Source organism: Carassius carassius, chromosome 25, assembly GCF_963082965.1.
Source record: "Carassius carassius chromosome 25, fCarCar2.1, whole genome shotgun sequence".
Taxonomy (NCBI): Eukaryota; Metazoa; Chordata; class Actinopteri; order Cypriniformes; family Cyprinidae; genus Carassius; species Carassius carassius.
Window position 1 is genome coordinate 17,757,422 of NC_081779.1, and position 22,691 is coordinate 17,780,112.

Below are 22,691 nucleotides of genomic sequence, written 5' to 3' on the forward strand. Positions count from 1 at the left end.
GGATCTGCTCAGTTGGGTCAAATTAAATTATGAAGACAAAAAAAAATGAAAAGTACTTGGAAAAAAAAAGTGGGCTGATCTAACAAAACAGAGCAAAGTGGAATGCTATCTCCCCATAAGAATATAAGCAAAATACCTGGCTTTAGTTAACACTTTTGTTTAGTTTTCGGCTAAGTAGTATGTTATTTTCATGTCAGAGCATTAACTTTTTAGCGCCACTCACCAACTGCTGTGATACACAAAACTGCCAAAATTACAATCATTAGTTTCAGATAAAACCGAATGTGCTATGGACTTAAGTCCTTTCAGATTTTAAAGGATGAATTCTCTCTTCCAGGATTTTCATTCTTTCTGTATCTAAGATTGAGATCTGCGCTAAAAGCATATGTCAAGTCAAGTCAAGTCACCTTTATTTATATAGCGCTTTAAACAAAATACATTGCGTCAAAGCAACTGAACAACATTCATTAGGAAAACAGTGTGTCAATAATGCAAAATGATAGTTAAAGGCAGTTCATCATTGAATTCAGTGATGTCATCTCTGTTCAGTTAAATAGTGTCTGTGCATTTATTTGCAATCAAGTCAACGATATCGCTGTAGATGAAGTGACCCCAACTAAGCAAGCCAGAAGCGACAGCGGCAAGGAACCGAAACTCCATCGGTAACAGAATGGAGAAAAAAACCTTGGGAGAAACCAGGCTCAGTTGGGGGGCCAGTTCTCCTCTGACCAGACGAAACCAGTAGTTCAAGTCCAGGCTGCAGCAAAGTCAGATTGTGCAGAAGAATCATCTGTTTCCTGTGGTCTTGTCCTGGTGGTCCTCTGAGACAAGGTCTTTACAGGGGATCTGTATCTGTATCGAACAATGTTAGGTAGGTTATTCCAGAGTTTAGGCGCCAAATAGGAAAAGGATCTGCCACCCGCAGTTGATTTTGATATTCTAGGTATTATCAAATTGCGTATCAAACTCGGATGTAAAATCACCAAACTCTTTAATAAAGTCTGTATGGTGCCCTGGTGGCCTGTATACAGTAGCCAGTACAAATATAACAGGGGATTTATCATTAACAATTTTTTCTCTGGATAATGTTATATGAAGCACCATTACTTCAAACGAGTTTTACTTGAAGCCTACCCTCTGAGAAATCCTGAAAACGTTGTTATAAATTGAAGCAACACCTCCCCCTTTGCCTTTTAGACGCGGCTCATGTTTATAACAGTAATCTTGGGGGGTGGACTCATTTAAAATAATGTAATCATCAGGTTTTAGCCAGGTTTCTGTCAAACAGAGTACATCTATATTATGATCAGTGATCATATTATTTACAAAAAGTGTTTTCGTAGAAAGGGATCTGATATTCAATAAGCCAAGCTTTATCATTTGTTTATTCATATTGCATCTGTTTTTTATTTGTTGAACCTCAATTAAATTGTTAATCTTAACTTGGTTTGGACATTTTTTGTATTTTCTAGTTCGGGGAACAGACACAGTCTCTATAGTGTGATATCTAGGTGAAAGAGTCTCTATGTGCTGAGAATTAACTGACCTCTGTGACGGGAGGCAGCTAGCAGACGGTCGGTTTAGCCAGTCTGTCTGCTTCCTGACCTGGGCCCCAGTTAGTCAAGTATAAACACTAAGACTATTTGCCATATTTCTAGAGAGAAGAGTGGCGCCACCCCAGGAGGGATGAAGACCATCTCTTTTAAACAGGTCAGGTCTGCCCCAAAAGCTCGTCCAATTGTCTATGAAACCTATGTTATTCTGTGGGCACCACTTAGACATCCAGCCATTGAGTGATGACAATCTGCTATGCATCTCATCACCACGGTAAGCAGGGAGGGGACCAGAGCATATTACAGTGTCTGACATCGTGCTTGCAAGTTCACACACCTCTTTAATGTTATTTTTAGTGATCTCCGACTGGCGAAGTCGAACATCATTAGCGCCGGCATGAATAACAATCTTACTGTATTTACGTTTAGCATTAGCCAGCACTTTTAAATTTGCCAAGATGTCAGGCGCTCTGGCTCCTTGTAAACATTTGACTATGGTGGCTGATGTCTCTATATTCACGTTCCATACAATAGAATCACCAATAACTAGAGCACTTTCATCAGGTTTCTCAGTGGGTGCATCACTGAGTGGGGAGAACCTGTTTAATGTTTTGATTGGAACAGAAGAGCGGTGTTTTGACTCACGACTACGCTGCCTCACTGTCACCCAGTTGCCCTGATGCAGGGGCTCTGTTGCCGGAACTGAACAATTTACAGGAATCCCTGAGCTAGACGCATCCAAAGCCTTATCTAGAGCCCTAACATTCTTACTATCCTCAATTAAAGTTTGGATGCGTGTCTCTAATTCTGAAATCTTCTCTGTCAGCCTAACTATTTCCCTGCATTTATCACATAAATGCAGGGAATCCCTCATCTGCGACAGAGATAGATAAACTGTACATGTGGCAAGAGGTGCAAATAACAATAGCAGGAGAAGCCATTACTCACCGTGCTTAATGAAATATTCTTACTGCGGTTGTTTGATGAACTTGTGAAAAACTGGAGCGAGGGAGAGGAGAAAAGAAAACAGCGATAGGTTCGAATGAAAACGCTAATGACAAGCTAACGAGTGCTAACACTTTGCAGGTGTACTGCTCTCACGGATATAAAATAAAAGTGAACGATCAAAGTTAATCTGATAAGATTGATCGATAATATCAGAAATATGGTGTGAATAAGTTATATTTTATCACTTTAAAAAACAGAGAGTGATAGTAAGATAAAGATTCTAGAGAAAAAATAAAATAAAAACAGCTACACGGAGCTACGATTAGCTACAGAAGGCCAACAGGAAGTAGAGAAAACACTGTCCAACAGCGACACCCGCAGGCAGGCCCATATGGAGTACCCTGGTCGAATAAAATATCTTCTCATCCTATGATAGACTGGATAGATTCCAGTATGGCTTCTAAGGGTATTGTCAGCATAATTTATTAATCGCTTGTGGTACGACAGTACTCGAACATTCTGATTGAGGACTTCTGGGAGAGTCAGCTTAACACTGTGATTGATTGGGACATTGTCTGGGGGAATTGTTTTGCTACCTCAAAAAATCCGGCTCACCAAATGATACATTATAAATTAATTTATAAGGCATATGCCACACCCTGTTTACTATATAAAATGAAAAGAAAATCTGACCCTTTTTGTCACTTGTGTAATAATGAAAGTTTAGGTACATATATGCATATGTTCTGGGACTGTTCTCAAATTGAGTCAGTTTGGTCCTCAGTCCAGGACATACTAACAGATCTTCTGAAGATTCGGATCCGAAAGGACCCTCTGCTTTTTCTTCTGCTGGATGATTCTTCGTTGTCACTGTCTGTCAATCAAAGGAGGATTCTGTCCGTTGTTCTTACTGCTGCTAAAAAGGTTATCCTAAAAATGTGGTTGGAACCAACTACCCCAGCTATGTCTATCTGGATGTCATATCTACTGGAGATTGCCCTTCTGGAGTGCACCACAGCTAAAGTGCTCGAAGCCAATAGAAAGACAATTTTGGTTGGACCTTATTGAGACTTTATCAAGAAGTTTTTGAGATCCTTCTAAGTTTTGGTCAATTTTATTTTAATTTCTTGTCATATGTATATATTCTATGTATTTATATTTAGTCTTACGGTTATGGGCGATCTTGTGCTTTGTTGTAAATAGTTAATTATACAAAATGTTTAATAAATAAAGAATCACAAAAAAAAAACGAATGTGCTTTTTGCGTCACTCACTGGACATTTCACACTGAAAATGTCGCGAAACGTGCAAGAAGCATTGTAACATCAGAAGCTTTTTTTCTTTTTATAGTATACCATGTTAGTAATTTGTAGTTAATGCTTTAGCAATGCATTCCTTTGTTTATCATGCTAAAGCTTCAAATCTATGAGCAAAAAATTTAAGATAAAATTGCGAGGGGAGACTAAAACATATGTTCAATATGGTCACAAACTAGACACCCTAGTGGCTAATTTCTGATTAAACCTAAACAGAAATTCATTTCTCCATAATAACTCAAGCTATAGGAACACCTGGGCTAATGATCCAGCTGGTGTAACCTAAACACTCAGTTCTTGTGCATGCTACATGTGTGTATGTACAAGAAAACACATTGCTGTATTCCCAAGACCTGTGAAAGGTATGTGCATCATTCGCACAGCCAAGAAATCGAGACAGCTACGATGAATAGTGTCTGTAATTTACTGGGTCTAAGATAACATTTCCTCTGAGAGCAGCTAGAGGGAGCTTCATCTGAACTACCTGAGAAAAACATGTTCAAACCCCATTTGAAGACATTAAACAACAGAAGTGCGGCACTTGAAATCACTGTTTATCTGTCAGGAGTGTTGGCTTTAGGGCCACTGCATAACGTTTATAGGGCCCTTGGCGCAGGCTTGAGGCCCCTTTGATGGAAAAAAGTGAAGGGTGAGGAACAAAATGGCAGCGTAAACAGTTTATGTCACACCCCAGCAGGACCCTGACAGCATTAAACGGGTGATTTATTGAACGATTCTGTTCAATGTTGTCACAGCAGGGTTACGGCACATATTACCCATTGGCTTTTGAGACTTGCACTGTAGGTCAAAGTTTCTGAGAAATGCTGTCTATGAGCCAATTTAGCCAAATCTCCTTTTTAATATCCACATGGGCTCGGTTCAAGATGCCTGCTAATACACTATACAATCAGAGAAAGTAAATGTGCAGAGTGTTGAAAATGAGTCCTTAGTAATCTCCTAAATGTTTGTGCAGTTCTGTAGTTACTAAGGTAGCCAATTATATAGTGTGTATGGGGGGGGGGGGCAATATAAGATTTTCAGACGGGGAGGCCATTACAGGTTAAGCACCATTCACTCCCTTCTGAGATTTAACTCGTACTGAAAAGTTGATTTATGGAATAAAACTCTCAGACCCAATTTCCGCCTCTCTCACTGACTCCATAAGCATGGTGTCTATCAAACAGACATGTGCCTGTGGAAACAGCATATGCTCTTACAAGCCACACACAGGCACACTTTCCTTTACATGCCTTGAAGTTCATAAAACACAATAATTGTGTTTGCTTGATATATTCCCAGTTTTTTTTTTTTATTCACAAATGCATTAAAATGCTATTCGTACATACTAGAATACACCTCTTGCATAATGAGCATGTTTAATTTCTAAATAAAAATGTTGAGAATTTATTACAATTTTTATTTACTTTTATCATTTACTTATGTATTTATTTATTTTCTTTGAAAAAAATAAACTTCTTTGCTTTTTTAATATTTAAAAAACAATTTCATAAAAAAATACATTAATATTTAACTTGTTTTATCCTTTCTTGTTATTTATTAATTTAAAAATGTAAATGTAATCATTTGTTGTTGTTATTATTATTATTATCCATACATGTTATTATTATTTCTTTTTTTCATCACTGCTTATTAATTTAAAAAAAAAGATTTAGATATATTAATTTTAACATTGATATCTTTCTTGTTTTCAAGCTGTCAACAATAATAAAAACAATATTAAGCGGTCTTACCCCGGCCCTGTGTGCTGTTTTTGGGCTTTAGTGGAGAACCAAAGTATAAATTTCGCAACCATCATGGAAAGAGCCATCTGTTTTAAGGTGATGAAAAGTGGGAATAGCTTTCTTTTGAGCTATTTATTTGTGGCTCACTCAATTTTGGTGTCTTGGTTGCCACCTGAGCTGCCATGTTGTTTTTAGAGATTACTGCTAGTAGGTTTTGGCCCCTCCAGTGTTTTGCCTAATTTTCGGTCATATGCAGCATGCAGTAAGAGTAAGTGGTGTGGTGAAAAGTAATGCGTTATGTGTTTGTTTTTTCTGTTTTCATACAAGGACCTTATGAGAACGTTCCACTTTCTGATTGAGTTTCACAGGTCTGGTTAGACATGAATTACATGGATATACTTTTAAAGCTCATTTTCGGTCTTGGTGAATTATTATTGTCTGTTATTTTCTGATTTGGAGACTAAGTTACTATGGAAAAGGCATATAGTATGTAATGCCTGGGATGAATTCTTTCTTATTTCCCTTATTTCCCTTTTTGCTCCTAGAACAACTGACTTCACTGCTTCTTTTTAAATCTGTTTAAGATAAACCACAACCAGTGTTTGCCAAATTGCTCCTTTTTTATTGTTCTTTCGAATGGTTTTACCTTCAGTGCTTGTGACTGGCTTTAGTTACTCAGAAGCTCCTTATTTTTTGTGTTATAGACATTTGGCAGTCACCCATCCTTATGTGCATATTTAGTTTTAGACCTCAGCTGTGCGCTGTAAACACAGAGAGTGCGCATGCACGGCCGAGCGCTTGGCCAGACAGATTGCGTGAGACTTTTTTACTGCGTCTGCAGAGCTTTTCAAGAAAAACATTAGATAAACAGATTGTGTCGGCCTGTGGAACAGGGGTAATGTCTGATTCTGATCATTTCAAGTGTTAAGACGCCTGCTCAGAGTGGGGCACATGGTCAAGAATGTTTAAATTATCCTCCCACAAACCACAACCCCCCAAAAAACGCTTAGCCACCCGCCCCCCTACCACCATCAGCGACAGCCAACTATTCAACAACTAACCAAACTGGCCGTACCACCAGTGCTCTGTCACTTTCTGTTTTTGCCCAATTTGTGTTTGTCTGACTCTTTCGTTCTCGTTCTTGGCCTCCCTGGTTTCCATGTGACTTGTGATCATGTTTTTTCTGGAGGGGGACTCGGCTACATGTGAGAACTAGGAGGAAGCAAATTTTTTTTTTTATCGAGTGCAAATACAGATGCTCACACAGACGTGACTAATTGCACAAGCTTGCTCATGGTTTTTGGGACTGTGCATCCTAATGCAGCAGTAAAATAATATGGCAACCACCTTATAAGCTCACAGTGGCAAAAAAGCATCACACCACACGCTATACACCATAGGAGGGCTTCAAGGCTGGAGCAAAGCCCAAAATTGTCCTGCTGAAGCCCAGCAGAGCCCAGAACTGAAATTCCTGTAAGAATAACAATAAAAACCAAAATCAAAAATGATAAAAGAGGGAAACACCAGTGAACCACAGTGAATTAGGCAAAGCAGACAGGCACAAAGTGCCCCATTTGGAGTCTTGCTGATTGGGAAAACACAGCGAGGCTGAGCATGTCTGGCTTTTTTTCCTCATCTTTCTGGCCAGCTAGTGCAGGGGCTGCAGTTGGACCAGGATCTCTGCAGATGTGGTTTAACATGGACATGTGCACTGCCATAATTTTCTTTCTTGATTTTCACTGATGCAACACAGGCACACAATAAATGTTGTTATCTTTCCATTTGAAGTCAGCATAGGCATTTTTTATCTGCACTTTATGTAAATAAACAAGTAAACTTTGGTCTCCCCTTATTAATATATATATATATATATATATATATTACATTATTGATTGTTAAGGAATATATGTAAAAAAAAGATATATATATAATAATAAACTATTATTTAATTAAAAAAAAAAAACATGAGGCTAGCATCAAAATCAGCCCCTATGTAAACTGATTGATTTTGGTCTGTCTGGCCATAAAGGTCTTGACTTATTTGACAGTATCAAAAATTATTATTTCACAAAATCATTATTTCACATCATTTCACAAAATTATTATTTCACATAATTAAAAAATATTTTCATATTACTTTCACATAATTAAATTGACATTTAATTTATATTAAATATTTAATTCATTGTAAATATTGATTTAATTAAAATATTAGTGACTAAAAATGATAGCTTCAAATGTATTATATTTTCAGTAAGTGAGCATTAAATACATAGTCAAATTTAATAGACTATATATATATATATAAACACATTAATGTTATACACATTAATGTTTTAAGTATTATTTAGACATTCATAACTTCTAAAACATTTTTAAAAATATAAATAAATAAAAAACATTATGTGATATTAAGTTAAGCTTGATGATCACCAATTCGTGAAGCTTAAGCATCACCTTTCATTCCTTTCCAAAATAAAATTAATAAATAAATAAAATAAAAGTAAAAACATTTTCAAAAGTTTCAGAAATTATTTTGAACCCTACTCATGGAAAGTGTCTCACATGATTCCAGTCTTTGATATGTTCCTTGCAGGAGTCTCTTTTTAAACTGTTTTAAAGGGTTTAAATTTGAGAAAGGGGCACCATTAACCTTTGGTTAGAATTTAAAGAGGTTCTTGCTGAGTTGTACTGTGAAGAAAGTTGATCTGACCTGTGGGTCTCGTGCTTGCAGATGCAGTCGGGCTGACTAGTGGGTTTCAGTGTTCAAACCTGCGGTTACAAGAGAGAGTTCAGCTGTCACAGCACATTGAAATAGGAAGTGAGGTAGGTTATGAATGTGTCTTGGCATGGCCAGGTCCACTGAGAACAGCAAACCAAAACCTGTGAACTGTGAAGGCCACGGATAGGATGTCCATGTGCTTTGGAACTGAATTTAAGATCAGCAGACTTTAAGCACCATCACTCAGGCTTCGTAGGTTCAGCTCTCTTGGGAAAACACAAAGTGCAGAAATGAAAGTCTGGGAGACAATTCAATCAATAAAGTATCTGCCACATTCAGTCAGGTGTGATGTCAAGTCTAGAACAGATCACAACTGGCCATAAATGTAAGTCTGAGGTCAGATTCTTAAGATAAATAATCAAATTAATTATCACAGAAGTTCCTTTTTTTTTTTGTTGCTATTTTATGCAAAAAGAAATCTTTTGTTTTATGTGTAGCTATTGTTTTATATTTGAACAACTCAATAATTTCAAGATAAGGGATTCAAGAAAAGTTGAAGGTTATGTTAGTTTGTTACGTTTGTTAATTGTGATGATGTTTAAGAACATCCTGGTATTGTCACAGTGTCTGGGTTGTGTTCCCTGGGTATCCACTAGGTGTCCTCAGTTCCCACGGTGTGTATCATATTATCACTTCCTGTCTCCTTATTTGGTCACCTTCCTCCTAGTTTAGTTAATTGATTGTTCCCCACCTGTCTCCAGTTTCCCCATTATTCTTTTGTGTATTTATACCTGGTCTGTCTGAGTCTTTGTCACGGAGTCCTTGTCATATGTGTGATACTTCCCTGAGTCTGCCCTGTCTGTATGTATGTTCTTGTTATGTTTATTGGATATTCTGATTTTGACCCTGCCTGGACTGTTTACCCCTTTTGGATTGCCCCTCAATAAACCTCGTACCTGCATTTGGATCTCTCCCTTGTTTCTTGTATCAGCGTACGTGACAGAAGGACTCCGTCCAAACCTTGAGATCCAGTGGTATGTCGACTAACGCTTCTTCCCCAGCCACCGAGCAGGAGAGAGATAGTCGGTTTGAGGGAACCCGCCTGGTCGTGTTTCGCGGGACCAGGGGAGGTCGCCGAGGAGGAGGTGGGCGAGAGGAAATTCAGCACAGAATGGCCGCCAACCCAGCGCCGCTGCGGTGCATGACCACCAACCCCGCACCACGATGCAAGATGGAAGCCTGCCTCATCCCACCGTGCAAGATGGCTGCCAGCTCAGCACCAACACCCAGGATGGCCGCTGACACCCTTCTCGATTACTTCGAGATGCTATCAAGGATCCTAGATGTTCCCAAGACGGTTCACGTCATGGCTGCTGAGCTAGAGCCACAGCACAAGATGGCCGCCAGCCCAGCGCCACAGCACAAGATGGCCGCCAGCCCAGCGCCACAGCACAAGATGGCCGCCAGCCCAGCGCCACAGCACAAGATGGCCGCCAGCCCAGCGCCACAGCACAAGATGGCCGCCAGCCCAGCGCCACAGCACAAGATGGCCGCCAGCTTAGAGCCACAGCACAAGATGGCCGTCTCAACGCCTAAGTCTCCAGACAAGGTGCCACCGACTCGCCATCATAGAGGGCGGAGGAGGAGGAGACAGGCGCCTACCGTTCCTCAAAGCCCGGAGAACGTTCCCGAGGGGACCGTTGTCATCCAGGAGGACGTTCCCGAGCGGGCCGCTGCCGTCCAGGAGGACGTTCCCGAGCGGGCCGCTGCCGTCCAGGAGGACGTTCCCGAGCAGTCCGTCGCCGTCCCCGAGGCGGTGACCGCTGCTGTTCCGGAGGCCGAGGCGGTGTCCGTTGCCGTTCTGGAGGCATGTTCCAGTTGTTCCTCTTGAATCAAGTCATGTTCCTGTTGACCCTCCAGAGTCGAGTCAGGTGTTCATGGACCCTCCTGAGTCAGGGTTAGTCACCGATGACCCTCCAGAGTCGAGTCAGGCTCCAGTTGACCCTCCAGAGTCGAGTCAGGCTCCAGTTGACCCTCCAGAGTCGAGTCAGGCTCCAGTTGACCCTCCAGAGTCGAGTCAGGCTCCAGTTGACCCTCCAGAGTCGAGTCAGGCTCCAGTTGACCCTCCAGAGTCGAGTCAGGCTCCAGTTGACCCTCCAGAGTCGAGTCAGGCTCCAGTTGACCCTCCAGAGACAGGGCGGGTCACCATTGAACTTTCAGAGTCAAGTCACTGGGTGGTCTGCTGCTCCACCCTATTGGACTCCGGCATCGACCACGAGGACGTGGTGGTCTTCTGCTCCGCCCTGGGGAGCTTCATGTTGTTGTTTTTTTCCTTTTGATTTTGTGTTCATTTCTGTCCCTGTTCCTTTCTGTTAGTCTGGCCCTCCGTCCCTCCCCCTGAACCTCCTCTGGTCCTCCTCCCTCCTGGTCTTCCTGTTTTGTGTTACATTCTGGTGCCTGTTCCTCATGTTTTCTTTTCTGGCCCTCCGTCCCTCCCCCTGAGCCTCCACCTGTCCCCCTCCCTCCTGGTCTCTGTTCTGTCTATCGTGGAGCGTCTGGAAGCCACTCCGTAGAGGGGGGGTTCTGTCACAGTGTCTGGGTTGTGTTCCCTGGGTATCCACTAGGTGTCCACAGTTCCCACGGTGTGTATCATATTATCACTTCCTGTCTCCTTATTTGGTCACCTTCCTCCTTGTTTAGTTAATTGATTGTTCCCCACCTGTCTCCAGTTTCCCCATTATCCTTTTGTGTATTTATACCTGGTCTGTCTGAGTCTTTGTCACGGAGTCCTTGTCGTATGCGTGATACTTCCCTGAGTCTGCCCTGTCTGTATGTTCTTGTTATGTTTATTGGATATTCTGATTTTGACCCTGCCTGGACTGTTTACCCCTTTTGGATTGCCCCTCAATAAACCTCGTACCTGCATTTGGATCTCTCCCTTGTTTCTTGTATCAGCGTACGTGACCGGTATCTGATTTAAGTATTCTTAAGTTTTGTCTTAAGAAAAATTGGGGAACTGTTCCAAACGTGTCTTAAAGTAAGCTAAAATAAGATATTTTGAAGATTGTTTTTGGATATACAGTCAAAGTCAATGGGGTCCAAAACAACACTGGGCTCTCGTAGTTTGAGGCGGGAAAACACATATCGAAACATCTTTTATATTCTACAGAATAAAGAATATCATACAGGTTTGGAATGACATCATTTGTTTATTTGTTATCATTTTACTTTTTGGCTGAACTATTCATGTAAGACTGTTTCAAGAATCAGCCCAGTTCTGATTTACAGGTTTACAGGAAAAATGCTTATTGCAAAGAATAAAATGCAACTATGTGTATAATCATGGATAGGCCTAATTAAGATAGGAAAATGAGTCAGCCTTTAAAATGGAAGAGAAAGCACCCGTTAAGATCAATTTGTGTAATCCATGAAACCAGATTAAAAAAGGGAGTCAATAGACCCCTTTTCTCTGAGCCAGTGGTCTCTCCTATGCACCTGATCAAATCTGTATAAATATTTGGTGCGGGTAACATGAGGATGAAATTATCATTCCTTCCTGCAGTAAATTAAAGCAAACACCTGCAGCTGTCTTGGGGATCAACTGGTTAAACAAACGCTGAGGCACTGAGCTAGGCTTTGGCATCCGTACCTCATCGCCCAGGCGTAACTTGTGTGGGGTGAATAACTCTACCCAGTGACCCGTCCGTCAGCAAGCCGTGTAGGAAGATCTGCTTGACTCTTCTTGTAAGCATCTCTGTAGACCCTCAAGTGAAACATGTACCTCTGAAAAGGCTGCTTGTCTACACCAAAAAACTGAACCCATAGATTCCGTCATTTTTCTACAAAGTACTGAAACAAGGCCTAAAATAGCATTTCACTTCTAAAGTTTAAAAGGAAGGGCTTTATTTTTGCTTTTTCAGTTTTGGACTGGTGTTAGGAGTTATTTTCTCAGTGTTTTGTAGCCTTTGGGGTAGCCGAGAAAAACTTTCATGTGTTGTATCCCGTGCCAGGCATTGCTGAACAGGCTAGCACATAGAGAGCTGTTTATGTATGCCACTGTCACTCAGTATCACACCTATTGGAAGTAGTGCTGACTGGCATAGGATTTTGAAATCCAACCGAGCAACTTGGTAAGGCCAACATAAACAGGAACGTGAAGGGAAACTGAATGCTCATTCGGGTATCCAAAAATGATTAGGAGTAAAGAACATGGAGTAAAGAACTTAGTCTTTGTAAGGAAAGGTAATATTCTAGTTTATTTTACAGTGAAATATTACTGTAAAATATTATTATTATTTTTGTATAATGGATTGTTAGCTAAAGGACTAGTAGATTGATCCTAAAGCAGTGCATCAATGATCTTTCTCTCTTTGCAGTTTGAAAGCCTGTGACCACAGAGGACGGTGACAATGCTGGCAGTGCTCTGTGTCCTGCTCACGTTGGGGAATCATGCCCTGGGTGGAGGTTATGCCCCCATGCCTCAGATGAAATATGTGCAGCCCATGATGAAGGGGCCTGTTGGGCCACCCTTCAGAGAAGGCAAGGGCCAGTATCTTGGTAAGTGTTTGTAATCCATCTTCATTATATCTATCTAGTTTTCCTGTCTGTCCATCCATCTATCCATATTGAAGTGCCTGCATTAGTAGGGATATTTCAGTGACTCTTTCTTGCAGGATACATTGTTACGCCAGTAGGAGTCATTTGAATCATTTATTCAGCTGATTTGTTCAAAAATACTAATTAATTCAGGAACAAAATATTTGACTGTCTTTATGAATGACTCATTTGAATAAACTGCAAGATTGAAGGCAGGGTATAGGTGACTTCTGCATATCACTCTCAAAAGCCACACCTCCTCCAAAACACATGAATGCGCACAGGCAGACATAGCCCTTGGACCGAGGGATATGATTGGACAAACATGTTATGGTCGTACACCTTCACAGATGATATAAATAGATGTAAATACATTTAAACCACTAACTTAGTGATTGCTTTTGGGATGTGAAGAGACTTTCAACCAGCATAACAAAAATGATTTAAACCAAATCACCTACCCTACCTTTATTTAAAAAACAGCTGTTCACACATAAAGACAACTATTGTGTGTGTTTATGAATTAATATAGTATGGAATTACTTTTGTGCCAGTAAAAATGAACTTGAAATTTTTTCAAGAAACTTATGAAAATATAAACTGAAACTAAAAAAAAGAAATACACTGCATGTTTTGCTAACTGTTTTGTCCTCTTTCTTACACTGATCAGTAGGCTTCCAGAGTTTTCATTTTCACTACTGGAGTTTTCCTTTGCGCTTGTGAAGTTTCTAAAGTTTTTATTCACCATTCTGGCACAATCCTCTCGTGAGGGCAGGGCTAGCAGCAGTGTGTTCTCATTGGCTACTAGGATTTTGATTGACAGCCTGTGTTGGACATGAGTATCTGTTAGAGGATTCCTTTATCATTTTAGTGATATCAATTTAGGAGTTTTGTTCTTAAATTTAATCTGTATTTTTATCTGTTGTTATTACTCTGTCAACATAAGCTTATAGGAGTGCGAGAGATCAAACGCGAGAGAAAATTAAGGTCTATTGAGGTTTAGTTAGATGTACTGTATATAATACTGGAACTAATGTATCATGTCCAATGTTTTCTAGAAAATTTGTTTATTGCTGATGATTTTTTTGCATTTTAGGGTCTAATTAGGTTGTGCTGTTATAATTTCAAGATAATACTAGTATCATATGTGTGTGATTTAGTCAGATGTCAAGAAAGTCTCACTCAAACCAGGTAATCAAGGTTGGCAACCCTGGCCATAACACTTAGCATATGCACTTAAAACCATCACAACCAATTATCACTTAATTTTGAAGAATTCAAACAAAATTACGGGTGTGACTTGTCAGATGGTACAAAGAATGTTCTTGCTACCAATTGTTTTTATCATGCTGATCATTTTGTTTAGTTATTTTATTTAGTTAACATTAACATAATATATGGAAATATATATTTTTAGCAATCATCAACTCTTTCAAGTGTGAATTTTATAAACCAGTTGAATGGATGTAATTGAAAATATGAATTACTTAAAAAAAAATTGAATACTTAATTGTGTCTACAGCATGTACACAAGTATCAAATGCAATTATGTTGTTACAGGAAAGACCAGAATCCACAAAACTGCATAGTAAACATGTTATGCACATTATTCTCATAATTAAGATTACTATACAAAATGCACAAGTACATAATATACAGAATATGTTTAAATTTCATATTTATTTTAAACACTGCAATGATACTTTGAACAGTTTCAGTTACAGTATAAGTAATAATACAGTGAATGAATATGTTATGTAATGGAGTGCAATATCAGCCTTTACAGCTATAGTCCACACACAGATGTATATGACTTTACTCACATGAACACAAACAAAGATTTTTAAGAAGACAATCCATCTCGACTATGATTGATTATAATGATGATGATATCATTCGTCTGTGCTATTCCTAAGAAATCATCTCAACAATGTAGTGTAGCAGTAGATAAATACTGATAAAATAATAATGAAACATCTTTATTGTCTTTATATATCTTTATTGTCAATCAAAAACACAGTAGCCAATGAGAACACACTGCTGCTAGCCCCGCCCCCACGAGAGGTTTGTAGCAGAAAGGCAAATGAAAGCTTCAGAAGGGTAAATGAAAACTCTGAAAGCACATTTGTAAGTATTGATTTTTTTTAAAGACATTTAAGTTTCTTGAAAAATTAAGTTTTATTGGCACAAAAGTAATTCAATAATTTAGCTGGTTAAACTGGATTGCAGGAAGGTAATCAGTAAGATATTTTTGCACTAAAATAAAATTGAATTTTTGCACTGAAGTGACAGTGGTTTAGTGTATTCATCCTTTTATGCCATGGATGACTGAGATTCTTCAGGCAGAGAAAGAGTTGGGGAGTTAAGCCAAAAGTCTGTCAGACTGAAAAAGCGCTAGAGATGAACTATAAGAGAGGACAAGAATGGTTTGCAGTTCACAGATTCCTCTCCGCTCTGTGATATAAGAGAGGGCACTGTGAGTATGTTACAAGAGGAGGAAGAAGAAAAAGATGGCAGGATGGGTTGAAGTCACCTCCCTTCTGAGCAGTATATCACAGGTCCATTAGGTCTAAACCAGAAGGGATTCAAAGGGTGTGTCAAAACAGTGTCAGAAACAAGTAGGAGGGGTCAAGAGAGCCGTGGGCTGATGAGAAATCCAGGGTAGGTGTCAAATGGAAGTTGTTGTGATGTGCTTAAGATACATAGGATGTCTCTGTTTCACAGGTAAAAAGAGAAGGATAAAACACAGCAAAGAGCGGCCAGATACACTGAAGATGTTCCTGGGATTTAATTGGTTTACCTGCTACTGTTAGTTCAGCTTTTGAAAGTGAAAAAAAGTGAAAGTCGTGACATTTGCCAAGTATGGTAACCCATACTCTGAATTGGTGTTCTGCATTTAATCCATCCAAGTGCACACACACAGCAGTGAGAAGTGAACACACACCCAGAGCTGTGGGGTAGCAATATCCAGCACCCAGGGAGCAACTGGGGGTTCAGTGCCTTGCTCAAGGCCATGGGTATTGAGGGTGGAAGAGAGCGCTGTTCATTCACTCCCCGCCACCTACAACTCCTGCCAGCACCAAGACTTGAACCGGCGGCCTTTTGGTAGTTAGTCCGGCTCTCTTACCATTAGGTCACAGCTGCCTCCCTTTTAGGGATAGTTCACTCAAAGAGGAACATTCAGTCATCATTTACCCATCTTCATGTTGTTCCAAACCTGTGTGGAAACACTGTTCCTCAGAAGAAGGAAAGTCATACAGGTTTGAGCAACATGGGGGTGAGTAAATTATGACTGAATTTGTATTTTGCACACATGCATTTATTTTTTGACATTCTTCAATTCATTTTTATAAGTATAGAGAGACTGATAGTATCTATCAGTTAAATTGAATACAATTATAACATAGTTTTATTAGTTATAAACACAGAAGTGTTAAATTTTTGTCCTGCATTCTAAATGACCAAAACCAATGAACTGAATGCTTTTTATATTTACATGCTGATTATTAGTGAGTTCTTGGCCTGTCTGTGGTCTACTGACAAAGATTGCATGTGATTGGCAGTTTTGAAAGGATTGCGTTTCTCTGCATCTGGTAACTTTTTAAATGTGTTTAATTCAGTTTTTGTGCATCAGTGGATTTGTGTATTTGGGCCCGTACAATGCAAATTAGTTTTTGTTACAACTAATATAAAAGTAATTTAATATTAGTAATTTAATTTATTTTGGTATTTGGACATGCATACAGTTCTTTTGAATCACTTCAATTTAAAGAGTAGGAGACATCCAAGATTAATAGAGATTCAAAACATATCTGAAGAAAAGATGTGTGCACACTGCCATCTAGTGGACAATAGAAGACATGCACTGAAACACAGAGTTTGTCTGAAAAATGTCTGTGATATTGCACATTGCTTATCCAGTTGAAACCTAAGGCAATTTTAATTAATTAATAAATACATAAATAAATAACATACTAAATAAAACTTGCAATTGGGTGTAGATAACCTAATAAAATTCAGAGCCACCCTCTTTAAAACCAACATTGTGCTTAAACATATTTTTCCAAACAAAAACATATAAACTTATTTTTTTTATTTTATTTAATTTTTTCCTGCTGACCATATCTAAATTCCAATGACTTCTGTATAAAAGCAGTTGTTATAGTAGATTCCATGTAGTTGTCTGTTTATTTAGGGGCATGAAGTTTAAGGTGGTACAGTGATGGTATCAGATGGGTTAAAGGGTTAGTTCACCCAAATATTAAAATGATGTCATTAATGACTCACCCTCATGTCGTTTTAAACCCGTAAAACCTCCGTTCATCTTCGGAACACAGTTTAAGATATTTTAGATTTAGTCTGAGAGCTTTCTGTCCCTCTATTGAAAGTGTGTGTACGGTATACTGTCCATGTCCAGAAAGGTAATAAAAACATCTTCAAAGTTGTCCATGTGACATCAGAGGGTCCGTTAGAATTTGTTGAAGCATGGAAAATACATTTTGGTCCAAAAATAAGAAAAATGACGACTTTATTCAGCATTGTCTTCTCTTCCGGGACTGCTGTGACAGTTGACGTACGACGCTGCTGACGTGTTTTGGTGCGTCCAATAACAAAGATAACACGTCAGCAGCGGCATACGTCAGCAGCGTCACTGCAGCCTTGTGAATGCGCTCACAGCAGTCCCGGAAGAGAAGACAATGCTGAATAAAGTGTTTTTTTTTTTTTTTTGGACCAAAATGTATTTTTCATGCTTCAACAAATTCTAACTGACCCTCTGATGTCACATGGACTACTTTGATGATGTTTTTCTTACCTTTCTGGACATGGACAGTATACCGTACACACATTTTCAATGGAAGCACAGAAAGCTCTCGGACTAAATCTAAAATATCTTAAATTGTGTTGCAAAGATGAACGAAGGTGGTACGGTTTGGAACAACATGAGGGTGAGTCATTAATGGCATAATTTTTATATTTGGGTGAACTAACCCTTTAAGTTAATAGAATTTACTATTTTGTATTGTGTAATTTGTATATTTATGTAGAGTGTAATTATCTCAATTGTTCCTCTATAAACCATTTTAGGCATGTTGAATATCTAGGCCTATGCTATAAATCATTATACCACTTGAGGGGCGCTTCACAAATAGAATATACCATTCCAAAGCATACAATTGAGAATATGTAGAAAAAATTTACAGAGATGTGGATGGATAGATATATTATAGGTACTCAAGAGCCATAAAATCTATGAGAAAATTATGCTTGATTATATTTCCTTTTACTAATATTTTAAAAATATTCCTTTGAAAAAATACTTTAGAAATGTCATAAGAATTAAGCACATTTTAACATTGACCAATTTGTCCTAAGATCATGCTAAAGATTTGAGTTAATGTAACATGGGACTTGTCAGGACACATGTGTCATCAGGTCAGTGAAATGGACCATTTTAAAGTCAAAGTTTAATGTACTGTTAATTCTGAACTCATATCTCAAAACATTTATTGAGAAGTACAGTGAATGCAACTTTGCAGTGTTTTCCTGACTTGCATAGTTTGGTTGCTCCTAGTAGTATAATCTGAGTTAAGCACATCGCAAATGTAGTCTCAATAGAACTTTGTTTTAACTTTTTTTTTCTTCTTTAAATTCACACATTGGCAAAACCTTCTTTTATGAATTTAGTTCTGAAGTTATGAATTTTTCTTTTTTATTGCAGAGTTTCCACCCATGATGGACATTAAAGGGGAGCCAGGTCCTCAAGGGAAACCAGGACCAAGGGGTATACCTGGGCCTCCTGGATTACCAGGGAAACCAGGTATAGGAAAACCAGGTCTAAATGGTCAAACAGGTCCTTCAGGGCCTCCAGGATTCCCTGGGATTGGAAAACCAGGGTTACCAGGTTTACCAGGAAAGATAGGACCTAAAGGACCTCCAGGACTCAATGGTGAGGTTGGGCCTCGTGGAGAGGTGGGTCCACGTGGAATTCCAGGTCAGCCAGGACCACCTGGACCCGCAGGTCTGTCGTTGAATGGTAAACCAGGGTTACCTGGGACTAGAGGCCCACCAGGATCAAGAGGTGATCCGGGGCCTGGAGGCGGACGTGGTATTCCTGGTGAACAAGGACCTAAAGGGGAAAATGGCAATGGAAAACCCGGTTCAACAGGTCCTAGGGGACCCATTGGCCTTCAAGGACCTCCAGGACCTCCAGGTATTCCTGGGTTGGGTAAACCAGGGATTGGTGGACTTCCCGGGCCAGTAGGGCCAAAAGGAGATAAAGGTGGTCCAGGAGTTCAAGGTGTCCCAGGGGAATCTGGTCCCCCTGGACTACAAGGTCAGCCGGGGGCACCTGGTGTGGGAAAACCTGGACTTGATGGTGCTCCAGGTAACCCAGGCCCAATAGGTCCAAAGGGTGATGTTGGGCCCAGAGGAACTCCTGGGTTTCCTGGTTCCCCTGGGTATGGTAAACCAGGTCTTGTAGGACAAAAAGGAGACAGAGGTCCTGCTGGATTACAAGGAGCCCCTGGTGACAAAGGAGAAACTGGTATGGATGGTCTACCAGGAGATTCAGGGTCAACTGGACAGCCAGGGCTTCCAGGTCCACAAGGTCCTATGGGTCTTCCAGGGAAACATGGGATGCCTGGTCTAAAGGGGGAGAATGGCCCACAAGGACCTCCAGGCTTGCCAGGACTTAGAGGAGATCAGGGTCCCAGTGGACTCCCAGGAAAGCCTGGCTTCCCAGGGGATAAGGGCCTTACTGGTCTCAATGGAGCCACAGGTAAACCTGGACCTAAAGGTGAACCGGGTCACATCGGACTGCCAGGTAATCCTGGCTTGATTGGGGGACCAGGTCCAAAAGGTGAGAATGGGTTGCCAGGACCCCCTGGACCACGTGGCAATTCAGGGATTCCTGGACTGCCAGGCCCCACTGGTCATATGGGACCTCAGGGTGTTCCAGGATTGAAAGGTGAACAAGGTCTACCGGGCCCCCAAGGAATTGGAAAGCCTGGAGACAAAGGTATGCCTGGTCCACAAGGACCTCCGGGAAAACCTGGCCCTTCTGGCCTTAATGGTATGCAGGGCCCTCCGGGTCCACCTGGACCTCCTGGACCTTCTGGCCCACCAAATGGTGATTTAAATCAGTTAGCTGTTCGAGGACCAAATATTGTAGGAGAATCCATTCCAAAGCCTAATGGTGAAAAACCCTATTTTGGTCAGGCTGAGCTCTCTGCCTCTGTGGCTCCTGCTTTTACCTCTATATTGACAACACCATTTCCACCATCTGGAATGCCGATTAAATTTGACAGAATTCTGTACAATGGGCAAAATGCTTACAACCCTGCCACAGGCATCTTCACAAGCCCACTTCCTGGAGTCTACTATTTTGCTTATCATGTACATGTAAAGGGAAGCAGCCTGTGGGTGGCACTGTACAAAAACAATGTGCCAGCCACATACACCTATGATGAATACAAGAAGGGCTATATGGACCAGGCATCAGGCAGTGCGGTTCTAGAGCTGAAAGAGAACGACCAAGTTTGGGTGCAAATGCCCTCTGACCAAGCAAACGGGCTCTACTCCACTGAGTACATCCATTCTTCCTTCTCAGGGTTCCTCCTGTGTCCCACATAACGTTCCGTCTCAATGAAAAATTGCTTGCTCAAGAGGCCTGCAGTTACATCTGTGATAACAGCGACTAGATCACAAGAAAGACTTGCTGAATGACGGAGAGGCTGAGTTTGAAGCAGATTGGGAATTCATGCTGTGTCTCTGTTTTCACCCTCTCTTTCAAATGTTTGATTTGACCATTGTTTTACTTTCAAGTGTTGTCATTTTCTGCCTATATGATAATTTTATTATAACTGTTGTGTTATTTTTGTTGATGTTGATATAATGGTGTTATTTTATTGATGTTGTTGTAGTTGTTTCTGTTTATCACAATCAGATTATTAAGTACTTTGCAATGTTTAGGTAACCGTTTGAAGACTTACCCATGTGACTGCACACATTGCCAAATGTTCTGACTCCCACTGAGCTCATCATGTTGACTCTGGGGTTGTATGTTCCCCTGGTTGCAGTCTATTTTACCTGTATCTTACCCTCATATAACACAGGCTACTTGATTCATGCCATGTTTCACATTTTAGAATCCAGACATTCTATACAACATTGTTATTGTATTTGTATGTTTAAATACATCTATAATTTAAAGAATAATCCTCAGTTCCACATTGTTTTTTTTCTTATTATTAATGCCAAACAGGTGAATATCCATCTGTTTTAGTCATTAGGTATATATGTTTTATTTTTTAATTTACTGTGTTGAGCAAAAATGATGTGCTAATCTGTCTGTTTCTGCAACAACTACATTGTGTTGGAGAGTGATTAAGACAAAAATTACTTGATGATTTACTTATTCGAGTCATTTGCTCAAAACATGCCAGGTTTAAATCAGTAGCAATCCTGAAGGCCTCTAGAGGACTGCTGTACAACGTTGCCTGCATTAACAAACAAATATAACAAATACATTTCTCTGAAACTAATTCCATACATTCAGAAAAAAAGGTAAAAAAGCTGTCACTGGTGGTAACCTTTCAAAAGGTACAACTTTGTGCCTTATTACATACATTTTAGTGCCTAAATTGCACATATTAGTACCTTAATGGTACATATTAGTCCTTTTAAAAAGGTACCGCCCCAGTGAAACCTTTGTACATTTATTTCTGAGAGTGTACTTAAAAAAATCATGAAATCAAAGCTAATACATAGCGTACAGCTTCTCATTAAAATCGTACGATATCCTAGAGTATATTGTTGAGTAAGGGACTACTAATAGACTGAGAATATGAAAATATAATTCACTTTTTTTTTATATAAAAAATCCATCACAAAATCCAAACTACTGCTTTATATTTAACTCTAAACGCTTTTTAATTGTTGCTTTAACAAAGACACGTTTGCCTGATTGTTTTTTACATTCTTCTGAGACATGTAATTACACAGACATGATTGACACTAACATGAGTCGATGCATATTCTAATCTTTTACCTTTTGACAGAAAATGTACATGATTTGGATAGATCACACTGTAAAAGCACTGCTCCAGTGCTGTTTATACAAGTTTAAAAATGTAAACATCTTCAAACAAAGAAATTGTTACTTGCACATACTGAAGTAAGAGAAAAATAGCAAATGAGGCTTGAAGTCCCTCTTGAAAGACATTTTCTACTTTCTGTTTGTTTGAACAGTATATAGAAAGATAAAACCTAAATCAGTCTAAAGGAGTGTCAGTACTTAAATGCACCAGATTGCCCATTCAATACATGGTTTCATGACATTTGTTGCATGACATTGTTCAGATAATTTACTCTTGAATGATGTTTTGGCACCAGAGCTTTCTTATTTCAGCATGTATTTGATGACCTTTTTGTTGTATATTAACACTGTGACCAATATTTTCTATGAGTGTATATTGTTTGTGTGCAATGGATTGAAGATTTAAAAATTCGTTGTGCTGCAATATCTCAAAACTGCTTAGACTATGTTGCTTCCTTTTATCATTCAAAACAAACTAGGGGGAATAAAGCCTTGATTCTGTTCCATGGGATATTTATTCATTATCAATCAAATTAAAAGAAACAGCCAATCCTATTTGCACAAGAACTTGATTAAGGCATATTTATACATTTGTGACAGTCCAGCAAGGAATGTCTAACTACCGAAACCCTGAACGTACAAATAACCTTATATTTAATAGCATCAAGGAGTTTGTAGTACACACTATCATTATTTCTTTCTTTTATGATGTATCTA

General features: G+C 39.6%; 1 protein-coding gene across 2 annotated transcripts in view; it reads left to right on the forward strand.

The window, feature by feature from the left end:
• Window positions 1–21,784, forward strand: part of LOC132104311 (collagen alpha-2(VIII) chain-like) — a 57,082-nt gene extending 35,298 nt beyond the window's left edge. For both annotated transcript variants that reach the window (XM_059509686.1, XM_059509688.1), the window contains exons 2-3: window positions 12,658–12,838; window positions 18,597–21,784. In XM_059509686.1, coding sequence (XP_059365669.1) covers window positions 12,691–12,838; window positions 18,597–20,509 — 2,061 coding nt within the window. In that variant the 5' untranslated portion in view covers window positions 12,658–12,690 and the 3' untranslated portion in view covers window positions 20,510–21,784. The remainder of the gene's footprint in view (window positions 1–12,657; window positions 12,839–18,596) is intronic.
• The last annotated feature ends 907 nt before the right edge of the window (window positions 21,785–22,691 follow it).